General features: G+C 35.2%; 1 protein-coding gene across 29 annotated transcripts in view; it reads left to right on the plus strand.

Moving 5' to 3' along the window:
* LOC134326035 (neurexin-1a-like) overlaps window positions 1-13,466 on the plus strand; it is a 482,010-nt gene that overhangs the window by 197,128 nt on the left and 271,416 nt on the right. For 19 of the 29 annotated variants that reach the window (XM_063008218.1, XM_063008221.1, XM_063008228.1 and 16 more), the window contains 2 exons: window positions 290-493; window positions 6,615-6,641. In XM_063008218.1, coding sequence (XP_062864288.1) covers window positions 290-493; window positions 6,615-6,641 — 231 coding nt within the window. The remainder of the gene's footprint in view (window positions 1-289; window positions 494-6,614; window positions 6,642-13,466) is intronic. The other 10 variants (XM_063008224.1, XM_063008232.1, XM_063008234.1 and 7 more) reach the window with 1 other exon arrangement.

Below are 13,466 nucleotides of genomic sequence, written 5' to 3' on the forward strand. Positions count from 1 at the left end.
ACCAAATACATACTCGCATACACACATTCAAATATCAAAAGTAATGTTTCACCATTACTGCCCAAAATCCAGTTGAGTGTATATGTGTGAAACTGGGGTTGTGACTGCCCATCGTTCAACTGTTTTTATTTTATTTTGTTTACTTATTTTATTATTTGTTTATGTGACATTAAACCAAGCTGTGTTTCATGAAATGACTAAATGAGATTATTATTTAAGTATTTAAGTATTATTTTTAGTTAAGACAAACCATAGTCTAACTGATAATCCAAACTGGGTTCTTTTTTAGATGCCACTGTCCTGAGCTATGATGGCAGCAAGTTCATGAAGATCCAGCTACCAGTAGACATGCACACTGAGGCTGAGGATGTGACATTGAGGTTTCGATCCCAAAGGGCCTACGGTGTCCTCGTGGCGACCACGTCCAGAAACTCAGCTGATACTCTGCGGTTAGAGCTGGAGAGCGGGCGCGTTCGTCTTACTATCAACCTAGGTACCACACTTTCTCTACTGCACAAAGCCTTGACAGCACACCTACACACCCTTCATACTAAAGCACACATATATACAGTATATGATTATGGGATTTGCCTCAAACCTGGTGATCTGCCTTTCAGCGTTATTTCTATTTATAAAATAGGTAGTTATTTATTTATTTCATAACAGCAAAGTTATTTTACTACATTACTCTATACTCCACTTCTTGGTTGCTCAGTAATAGTATTTTCAGTTCTTTCCAATAAATCGACGCCCTGTTTATTATTGTTATTATTATTATTATTATTATTAGTAGTAGTAGTAGTAGTAGTAGGAGTAGTAGTAGAAGTACTGTTGGTATTCATCTTAATAATTATAATAATAAAAATAATAATAATTATTATTATTAGTGGTAGTAGTACTGTTGTTATTAATCTTAATAATTATAATAATAAAAATAATAATTAATATTATTAGTAGTAGTGGTAGTAGTAGTATAAGTATAAAAACAATTATAATAATTAGGAGTAAAGGACTATATAAATAAAATTATGAGAAACAGGAAGAAAATTCTAAACATTCCAAAAACTGGTGTCAAAAGCTTTCCAATTTTTAGACACAGAGGGATTTTATGTAATTGTGATATTTGCGTAAAACCCAGCTAAAATGTCCAGTATACAAAGACTGTCGCTGTATTTATACTGCACCTGGACTTACTGTGTTTTGCTTGAGGCACAGAATTTTAATATGACTGTAAAACGGTTAGAATAATCAACCGTACAGATTTTTAAAAAGGTAAAGACGGTAAGGAAATTTTATAAGAAGAGATAGGCTTTTGAAATAAAAACAGGTAAGCAGCACGGAGGCCATTGGATATGATAATGGTCCTACCATATGAAAAAAAAAAAAAAATGTGCACAGAATAATTAGTCATATAAAGAGTGGGGAATTTAAATATATATATATATATATATATATATATATATATATAATTTTTCTTATGTACTTAATTCTAGGTGATTTAAAAATCTTTTTTATATTCAGACTTTTGACTGAAATAAATCGAGCATCCAGGCTTTAGACAAGACAGCTCTTGTTTTTTTATTCAGGGTTGTCTGATGTGCATTACAAAAACATCCCAACAACAGGGTCATTACAAAAAGCTTCTGATTCCATTGTCCTAAATAGTCCTAAAATGGTCTAATTACTTAATTGCTCTAATGGGTGCAAAATGCCAAAAAAAATGAAGTCCAACAAAAAGCAATACATTTTCACTTGATAACCTGGGACATGAAAAGCCATGCACAAAACCCGCTGCTGCTAATTGCCTGAGTGTTAATAAATCATATCTATCTAATGGGCCACAGTTTCAGTTATTTTTGCTGCGCTGTCCTTTTCCTATGCGATTCATATTTATATAAGTATTAACGAGAATCACCAGGTGCCGGGTGCAATATATTGGGTCTGTCCTAAAACCTAGTGAGCTCTCTACAAAGACAGCATTTTGCATCATCCTGAGTGCACTCTTGAGAAGAAGCTGTCTAAATTCTTATATGCCTTAAAATGCTGCCTTCTGAGGTGCCCTATTTCAAAGCTATAAACTGACTGAATAACAAGGAAGCATCTGATGCTTCTTTAGCAATTAAGGCAATCCCAGCATTCTGTGAGACATAACTTTTCTCACAAAAATTACAAATATGGAGGACGAACGTGGTGCAACATGCGGAGTTCTTTTTAAATATAAATAAATTCTCATTTACTTTTAATTTGGATAAAGGTGTACAAGTGTAATTTTGTCAGTGCACAGAGGGAGATGTTAGCAGGCATGCTAGCGAGTTGTGCTGTCTCAGTCTATGGGTTTGAATTGCCTGAGGCTAACTGTGTTAACTTAGTAAGCGAAATCTGCGGTGACGTATTCGCCATAATCACTGTCTAAGTAGTGCGTCTATAGTGTATATATAGTTATTGTATTGGTATGAATCTGTGCAGCTTACCAGGTTTTGAGGCTTTTATTTGCAAATACAGACCACACACATAAACCCACACACACACACACACTCTCTCTCTCTCTCTGTCTCACTCTCTCTATCTGATTGTTGTATTGAATGAAGAGATGCTTTCAAGTACTTCAATGGCAAGAGTCTGCAACTCTTCACTTACGGCCATTTGATCACGTTGGCTCTGTCTCTCTCAAAAGAATGCTCTGTGAACCAGCTCCTTTCCAAACGTACCCCTCATCCTTAGATCTGCCATTCATTCACCTATTCTTTATTCCTTCACCCCCCCTTTCTCCCTCAACCTCGAGGTGCATTTGCAAACTGATGTATTTCATAGCGACTCGTAACGTTACAGTACAGCACAGCACAGTCACAAATCTGTCATTCTACTACAGATGTTACGTAATGATGTTTTCAGGTTTCAATAACATTGTTTAAAAAAAACTATGAGTTTACATTATTACTGTTGGAGCCGTTTAAATGACAGGCCAGCAAAGCCAAACAAACAAAATTATTTTATCCTGTAATGGTTCATAATATCTATCTTTTATGTAAGTAAAGTTTGTAATGTAAGTAAATCCCAAAAAAAGTCCATCAACGCCAAGATCTCTATCTCTTGAGTTCAGGTCTTAGCTGTGCTATTGATTGGTCTGGCACCCAAACAGAAAGGACTGACTGTGTCTGAGAGAGGATCGTCAAGGTTCATTGTTGCTTCTGCAGTTGCTGCCTCTGTTGGCTGGTCAAGTGACCTGATACCAGCCACATATGGTAGTGTGTGACCCTCCACATGACAGTGGCAGTGAAGAACCTACAGTAGTGTAATTGGATATGGCTATATTAATAAAGAAAAAAGAAAATATAAAAAAAGCCAGATAAAACTGGGTCAAGTCATTATAGCTTATATTTATCCCCTTAACAAAGTCCATGTTAACAAATGTTATGTAAATGTATCACTTCAACTGTACATCATTTAAACTCATTGGGTCAATTGTTTCTGGCTTTTTTTCATAAATGGTTTAAAGAAAAATAATGCAGTTTATTTTCTAAATGCTAGCATTAAATAGGCTTTTCTAATATAGCAAAAAAATATAAATGTGTCTGTTTTATTTTGAGAAGATGAACACCAATTGAACAAGTTTTGAAATGAAAAAATATGTGGAAGCTTTAGAATCACAGCTCATCTTGTAAGTGAAAAGGTTGGCCCCAGGTTCTTTACAAAGCCTAGCTGTACCATAATGTCCAGTAAAAAAGCCGATATTGTAGACTTGGACACATTTTGGCATTTGCCTTTTTGGTCATTTCTCTGCTCTGATGTCCCTACATTTAGAGCAATCCCATTTAACAAAAACCCATTTAACACAAATCTTCTCTGTTTATGTGAAGTAAAGGTGTGAATCTTAGTAAAGCTGGAGAACAGGTCTATTTTCTCTGCAGGAAAAATAGTGTCCACTTAGAAATAGAAGAAATGCTACCTTGTAAATTGAGTGCTGATAAAAAATAACACACACACCCCTTTTTTGCTTGGCTAACCTCCAAACTAGGAGTATAAATGAATGAAACTTACCCTAAATGTAAAAGAGCTCAGAAAGTTTTGCAAATAAAGCGCTCTAAAGTCTTCAAAAGCCAAGTCATCACCATTGCTCAAAATTTTTTCCTGGAGGAATTTATCTAAAATCTATTATTTCTATAATTCATATGTCATATGAGCTGAGGTTAAAATGGAAAGCCTACGTTACTCCATCAAACAGAGCATTTCCTCATAAAAAGAGAGAGAGAGCTGACGCTGGTTTCTGGCCATTTGTGACCACTTTTCTGCTGAGGTTGACGACACGCTGTGGGCTGTTGCCACTATGAAGGGTAAACTTGGTTATAAAAATCATTTTAAATTGCTCAATAATTAACAGATTATGCAGAAACATATTTGTTTAACAGAAAACTGAATATTTGTTTAATTTGTTTAATTATTTTGTTTGATTAAAATATTTTAATGTTAAACATTTTTTTAAATATAAAATATTTAAAATAAACATAGAATTTTTTTCCTTAGCAAAAGTAGGATGAATAAAGAGGATTATAAATAAAATAAAAAATATGTTAGTACAATTTTTATAAAGAAAAAAGTGTTGCATTTTTAAACTTCTTAAAACTAGGTATTTTAATACTTTGCACCAACACTACCAATAAATAAATAAATCAATACATAAATAAAAACTAAATAAATAGAAATAAATAAAAGTTGTATATTTACTGCAAAATGTAAAATATCCATATATATTTTCAGATTAAAAAACATTTTACTAAGTTGTAATTTTCTGTTTTATGCAAAATTTTCATTTTATAGTATTATTATTATTATTATTATTATTATTATTATTAAATATAATATAAACAAATAACTAATTAAATAAATAAATAATATGATTTACATTTTGCAGTACCTAAACAAATCACTGCAAGCATAAGCAAAAAATAGAATAATAACAAATCTATTATTAATAATAATAATAATAATAATAATAATAATAATAAAGAAAGAAAGAAATGAAAAAAAAATTTAAATGAACAGGAAAAATCGGGAAAATATAGTTGTAAATTTGGATTTGCAAAAAAAATGAAATTTGGTTGTAAGTAAATATTTACACGACACAATTACATTGCTCTTATTTCTTTATAGTTTTATCCTTTGCAACAGCTAAACTGGGGACAATGGGTTATTTTTTTTCTTTTATTTATTTATTAATTGTGTGCTTGTTGAGGACTTCAGCAGTTAAAAATCTACCTCTTCTGACATAAATCCTGACATATATATAATTAGTCTGATCAGTCCTTTACTGTAAGAAAGCATTTAATTTATTGATTTTAGACCTTAATCTTAGCAAATCATTTGCTTTGTTGTAGATTTCAATAAGGTCGGTTCAGGAATAATCATTTTGTGTTGTAATTTATGAAAAAAAAAGCTGAATAAACCAAGTGCAGTTACCCTTCAAGTGGCTGAGCCAGACCAAGGTCATAACACAATGCTCTCATATATCAAACTCCCACTTACAGCACCGGTACTTTACAAATCAAGAACAAGAGCTAAATATTTAAGAGCTAAAATGAACCAGGGTAGAAATACATCTGGTGTATGTAATAACTGTATTCAGCACATTTATATTTAGCAATCTCTGTATGCAGAAACCTTCTCCTGCCATATGTGATAGTGCTGTCTTCTGTAGCCTTTATTAAAAATGACATTTTTTTTTATATAATACGGACATGATAAGAACAACAAATTAACATTAAATGATAATTGGTAAGAATAGATAACCTTAATGTATCGATACGTTTAAATGTCATATAATTTAATTGTAATTAGGAAACATTTAAGGATTTAGATGTCTGATGCATTACAGCAGGTATAATGTTGAAAACTAAAATAAATAAAATATTAGGAGAAAACAACACAAGTAATACCAGGCCATCTTTGAATGTACATGGTGTTAATGACTAATAATTGTCCAAAAAAGAGGAAAGAAATACTCATTCTTATTTCTATGGTGTTAAATATCATAAATATTAGCTTTAAAATCTTAAAATCTTAGCTTTCTAACCTTTGTACTTTTTAACACCAATCAAAGCATGACTAGTAGTAAATGACTAGTTGATGGCCTTCCCTTACTAGCTTTAAACCATGTTTAAGTATGTTTTGATTCAGAGAATGGACACATATGTAAAACTACAAAACATATGAAAATCAAAACCATAATTACACTAATTTGCATTGACCCATTTTGCCAGTGAAAGACCTACATAACAGACCTTCAGTGCATTCCTCTAATTGTGGCAAAATGTGAATATTCTCCATAATAAGTCCTGATAAATATTTCTGCCCAATTTATGTACATGATGCCACTTTTGATAGCCAGCACCATTTCATGGTCTGCAAGGGCAGCAACTATCTCTTGGGACTTTATACAGTATATTGCATACACTTTGCTTAAAATGCTATTAAAATGAATTGGCATGCAGGAGAGCATTGGGAATGGCCTAGGTGCCCGCGTGGCCGTCCCCAGAGGGGTGGGTTATGTACTTTTTTGGATGTGTGCAGCTGTAACCTTGAAGGCTGAATTTACATCTCATGTGTTCTCCCCCATCTAGACTGTATCAGGATTAACTGTACCTCCAGTAAGTGACCGTTCCTTCTTCTTTGTTTCTTCTTTCCACACTTTATATTTCAACTTGAACTGTGAAGTGTTTGTTAAAACATGTTTTTAATAACTGAACTTCTTTATATGTGGGGTTTCTGTCTGAATGAAAACTGTGTTATGTTTTATGAGGTCAGAATTATCAGGGTTTTTTGCTTGTAATTTATTCTAAATATGAACTTTTAGTCCAGCTCATTAAGACAGATATATTACTATTTAAAGGGTAAATCCACCCTTTTTGTGGTTTGTAGTTTCCATACACTTTTTTGACGTCCTTACACAGCTGAAGCACTCCAGTATTATGTCAGGTAAAAGTTCACAAATAAAATGACATTCATTTTAATGTGATTTACCACATATCAATAGTTGCACATCTCAGGCCTTTGTGCAGTGTGTTGATGAATCTTTGCATATAGTTCAATTTGCTCACATTCAAGCTGTGAGGGCTGTAAAACAAGGAGCATTTAAAGACAGGCTGTTTTGCTATAATTGACTGTATTCTTTAAGCTTCTGTAAGCTTTCCATTAGAAACTGGAATGTAACAACAAGGATGTACTTTTATTCATTCACTTAGGTGGTAGGATTAGAAAGGTTGAGCCCTCATGTTGGATGGTTTGGTTTACACTCAGGATTGCAACCTATTTTTTTTTTTATGATGTTGATGCATTTCCTTTTTAAAGATGTCAGGGCTCTGGGGTGACCGGCCAAGTTCTTCCACATACGATTCAATAATAATAATACAAAGGAGAAGAAGAAGGAAAAGAATCTATTTCACTAGCCCACTACCGCTAAAATCCAGATTGTAATCTTACTAGTAATATCTGCCTGCCAGGCATCTAGACAGACATGATTGGCTATGTCTGAGGGAAGCAAGGTGCCAAAGTCTTGTGATGGATTGGCATCCTGTCCAGGGTATTCCTACTTTGCGGCCAGTGTTTCATGGTAAAACTGGACCTGCCACAACCCTAACCAGGATAAAATAATTAATGAAAATATAAAATTATATAAAAATAATAATAAAGTAACAGACATGCTTCTCTGGGCTTGGGCTATCGACTAAAAGATTGAGAGTTTGAATTCCAACTTTGCCATGCATCCACTGTTGGGCCCTTAAGCAAGGCCCTTAACCCTGTCTGCTCCAGGGGCATCAGACAATGGCTGACCCTGTGCTCTGACCCCAGCTTCCAAACAAGCTGGGATATGCATAAAAAGAATTTCATTGTACTGTACACACGTATATGTATATATGACAAATTGTATTCTATTCAATAATTATAATAGGAACACAGTCTTGGCCTATTATTTCTCCTTTTCTAAACTGTATACGTCCATCACAATGATATATAAAGCAAACTTTAAAAAAAATACTCCAGAAATGGGTTCCCACTGCCCCAGAGTCCTGTTGTGTTGCTATGTATATCACTTTAGCTGAGACTTGGCAGTATACATGGGATCTTGCAATTGTGTCCGGCTAATCTAATAACACCCAACGGAAAGTTCATAATGAGCAGTTCTTGTTTGCTGATGTTGCTTCCATTGGCAGTTTAAAACCATATAGTGAGTGCTGCAGCCAAGCATGAATTATTCTTTGGTTTTTAAATCTGCAGTCTTATTCTATGAGCCTGTATAGTCTACCAATTCAGAGCAGAGCCACTGTTGCACTTGGAAAGGGGGGAAATATGACAAACTAACTTAAAGGTGGCATTTGATAATAGAGACGTGTTGGAAGTCACTGAATATTGTTTGTTCTACTGCTAATGTTTGCATTTTTGGACTTTTGTGCAGTGGGTGTGGTTACAATAGCTGCTCATTAACTAAACAATCATCTTTATGAATCATCAACGAACCTTTATCATCTAATGGACTGATCTAATTAAACTATAAGTGGACAAAATAAGCTCTGCTGTACGTAATACACCTACTGTTGAACTGATCACCCACACAGAATACATCAACTGCTCTACATGTGCCTGTGTGTACAGCTCAAATATTAAAATTTAGCGTTGATTTCCTCTTTAATTATGTCTGGGTCAATAAAAGCCGAGAGTAGGGTTGTGGGTCCCCCAGGCAGATGGATACGGGCCTCATTAGCTCCCTGCTCTCATTAGTAATGGTAGGTGGGGATGGAAACAAGAGGATCCGAGTGATGAGGATTAACATGGTCACCGCTTTTGAGTCTTCACATCCTTCTGTTCCTAATGACTGAACTCCGATGCTGCTGTTACTGAATCTGGAGCATCAGTCTTTAACAGAGCTATTTTAGCGATGCATGGCTAGTTTCTTCATGTCTTTGTCTTTCATTCCCCTTCATTTTGTCAAGCTAGATGTAAAAAGACTAAAGTTTGCTGGAGCAAAAGGAAATTAAAGAGGAAAATAGCATCATTTAAATTAACCTGTTTTGTGAAGCAAGGAGAGATTGGAAGTGTTTATTTTTCCTGGGTCATCGTCTTGCTAAATCGCAGACATTCTTTCTAGTTTAAGCTTTTAGGAGGAAAGAAACATGGTGTTATTAACAGTCTCTCTCTACTGTGCATTATGCATTTTTAAATAGTCCTGAGCAGACTCATATAATTCTCATATAATGCTACCACCATTGGATTTTACAACTGGAATGATATTGCCGTGTAAATATGGCTTGTTAGACTTTCTGTCTCTTTACTGGGGAGTCTGTTGAGTGAATTTTCTTCAGTAAAGCCTTTTAATACTACAGTTTGTTCAGACCTCTAACGCGTTTGGAGAGTCAGAAAGGCTCTTTATGTAGGGAAGCCAAGGCGGCTTAGAAAAATCACACCTGCGATCAAAAGCACCTGAAATCTCCTCTCACCTCTATGGTATTTCGGTTGGTGTGAATGTGTGTGATGAAAATTCTGAATCTCTTACATTCATTGTATATTTTTTTTTACCTGCAATTGCATTACCGAATCAGACATGGGACAAATGTATGGAAATAAATGTAATATAATGTCTAGAGAACCACCTAAATTACAAGAAAAGTCATTTAGGCATCTTTTTTTTAATGCATTTCCCCATTTTCCTCCCGATTTAACACACTCAATTTTTGTCTTCCGCTGCTACAAGAGATACCAGATTACACCTCTCATTAGGTAGGCTGTTCAAACCAAACCCCCCACCCCATCCTTGGACATTACCAATTGGCTTATAGCACTGACAAGAATCGAATCCTGGATCCCCAGACTGTTGGTACCGGTCCGTGGGTCATTTATTACCGGGCTGCACAGAAAGAATAAATAATTAGAGATCACTACACTACACTAATAGAGATCACTGCTTCCATTTCCAACATTTTATCTTTATGAAGTGGGATTTTCTGCAGTGACGGCAACCAAAACAAAGTTATGGAGTAAACTGGACATAAGGAACACTTTTCGGGTGTTTTTGTCTATCTATCACCCCTAGGGGGGAGTGTCTCGTTGCAGCAACAGTTCAGGGTTCCAATTGACTTTCTATCATTGATGAGTGGTATTGTTATGCATTTTGTGCTTTAAGTTTAAGTTTTTCTTTCTGATGACTCTCAAATATGTTTATGACAAAGCACAGCACAGCTCAAAGAAGTGTTGGTGTAACACCTTGGATGTGGTTAAACCATGAATATCAGCATCAGTTGCATCACTGACTTGGTTTCACAATGGCCATTCTAACCATTGTCCATCTATTTCTTATTTCATCACCCTGCCTTGTCAAGCAAGGAGAGGTTGGAGGAAAGGTTGGAAGAATAAGTGTGGGGGCAGTAAATGGTGAATACGAATGGCTGGGAAATGGAAAAGAGAAGTGTACAAAAAAAGACTGAGCCAGCCTGGCCATTCATTATTCAATACACTAATGAATAAATGATTTCTCAGGGGTCACAAATGATTCACCATGTTTTCAGAGCAAGTGACTCAACTTCTCTGCATATACCATTTTCACAATCTCTTCTTTGTGTTTTATTTTATTACTTGGACCTTGATTCTGCATATGTGTTTATTTTATTTTCCCCTACCTGACCTATTTTATTTTTAATACGTGCACTGATCAATGCCAGTGTCTCACCATCATTGCTGACCTTCCGTTTACAACCACCATCAGCATCAGTTGATATAACAACATATCATTACACAAGGACTTCCTCCCACGCTACTCATCCAGACATAAAATATTACTGCTCCCATAAACATTCTGTAATGTTCTTTAGGTGTTTTTCTTCTTACATGTTATTAAAAGCTTTCATTTTCAATCAGGAGCTTAATTTGCTAAAATTCATAATATTTTCCCAGTTAAAGCTTTCTACACAGTGCACCAGTCATTTTTTAACAATCCTGACCAGATACTAGTCACTGCTGCTAAAAACTATACTTACAGTATTCTGATTTTCTTTTCTAAAAATCCACCCCACCACCAGATGTTTAATCCACAATTAATTATCATAGAGAGGATGATAATAATCCACTGTACTTATGATATTTGTCCATGTTTGTCATACCTTAACAATACCATGACTTTTAAGATAGATAGATAGATAGATAGATAGATAGATAGATAGATAGATAGACAGACAGACAGACAGACAGACAGACAGACAGACAGACAGACAGACGGGATTGGGTGGGTGGGTCGATTGGGTGGGTGGGTCAGATGGATGGATGGATGGATGGATGGATGGATGGATGGATGGATGGATGGATAGATAGATAGATAGATAGATAGATAGATAGATAGATAGATAGAAGGTTGTGGTTCAAGCCCCAACACTGCCAAGCTGTCACTGTTGGGCCCCTGAGCAAGCCCTTAACCCATTAATTGCTCAAACTGTATCAGTCATAATTGTAAGTCCCTTTTGGATACAAGTGTCCGCTTAATGCTGCAAATGTAAATGTACTTATTCTACAGATGTGGTAAACAAGGTGAAATACACTTTACTAGTTTAATACAAAATACAATAAATAATGAGATCTGCAATTTAAAAAAGGTTTAACACTAGATATAAGATAAATGTCCTAGAACCATGTAATTATAATATTTGTTCAGAATGGAGCCTCTAGGATGTGGCTGCTTCAAGTTCGACTTATTTTCTAATGCAGCTGTTTTACCTCTTCAACCCCGGAGAAATAAAAAAAAAACACACCCAAACATCAGTAAAACTAGGAGGACCATTGCACTCTAATTAACATGCTTCATCAGCCACCTAAACCCACGACCGGTGGGACAATGTGGGGAATTTTAAACTCAGACTTAAGAATACGTCACTGTCAATTAAGACCCCAAACTCCCTGGAGTGTTCCTGTCCTGCCTGAGGGAAACACTGTCACTCCAGCTTAGACATCATTCATCTTAAACACTGCTAACAAGTAACCTGACCACTAAAATTACACTATTCGCTACATATGGCTACATTCTTCTGATTTCTTTTTAACAGGCTGTGTTTTGTCTCTCAGGGTATCAGGTGATCCAAAAATGGTTTGGTTTGAATGCTTTACTTTGAGAGGTTTGCTCTAGGGATGGTTCCATGTTCCAATATTTGGATAGTGTCACTTAGAAGGCACTTATTGTCTAATAGATAGACCATTTTGTGCAAACATAAGAACAAACAAATAAGCACATAAATCATAAATAATAATTATAATAATTAGGGCTGTCAAACGATTAAAAATTTTAATCGCAATTAATCTCAGAAGTTCATATAGTTAATCGCGATTAATCGCATTAAATAAAATCTGTGTAAATGTTATAGAAAACAAGGTTTTTTAAGTGAAATGTGAAAAGTGGACGTTTCTACACGAAGTGAGTGTGTTTTGACCCTTTTGGGGCTTCCATAGTTCATGGACTAGCGTGCTTGACTCCGGTATTCAGTGCCGTAACAGATTAAGTTAATAAAGTGTTTTGCTCCCGACAACTTGTGAATATACCGTGTATTTATTTCTTTATTATGCAAGTGCATCCCTACGACGCTCAGTTATATTATTTTAACAAACCGCAAATGAACAACGGTGGCAAGTCCGACATTAAAATGTTGGTTCTACCAGTCAAGTCTCAACATGAACTAGAATCTGCGTTAACGGCACTATTTTTTTAAATCGCGTTAAATTGAGATTGCGTTAATGCGTTATTATCGTGTTAACTTCGACAGCCCTAATAATAATAGAAAAAGAAGACCATAGCATTTAAACAAACTCTACAAAAGTGCCTTGAAAAAGTATTTGCCCTTCCCCATGCTTTTTTATTTATTTATTTCATTATAAACTACTTTTAACATTAGACAGAGATAACCCAAGTAAACACACATTGATATTTACAGTAATGATCTCAGTTAGTGAAGGAAAAATGCAGTTCAGTCCTACCTGACCTTATGTGGAAAAAGTAATTACCCCCTTAGCTGCAGAATTACCCAAATTTAATTAAAATTTTGGTTCAGTTTTACTACCAACAACCAATCAGGATTACTGCCAGACCTGTTGAGTCTGAACATCACTGCAATAGAACACACATGGCTGTGTAAAAGCTCGAGAGTTGCTAGGCACAAACCACTGCTGACCAAAAAGAAGTATTTGCCAAAAGACATCTAGATAGCCTCCAGGACTTTTGGGAAAATATTCTGTTGACCGATGAGTCAAATGTGGGACTTTTTCAAAGACCTGGGTCCCATTACATCTGTCATAAAGCTAACACCAGATACAAGCAAGTCAAAGATTTTCGAGTGCCCAAGTCAGAGTCCTGGCATGACCTAGTTCTGTAAAATTGCCTTATAAACGTTGGCTGTTATGATTTAATGCAGAAGACCTAATGATTTTCACTAGCTGGCTAATTGGAA

Source organism: Trichomycterus rosablanca, chromosome 14, assembly GCF_030014385.1.
Source record: "Trichomycterus rosablanca isolate fTriRos1 chromosome 14, fTriRos1.hap1, whole genome shotgun sequence".
Classification (NCBI taxonomy): Eukaryota; Metazoa; Chordata; class Actinopteri; order Siluriformes; family Trichomycteridae; genus Trichomycterus; species Trichomycterus rosablanca.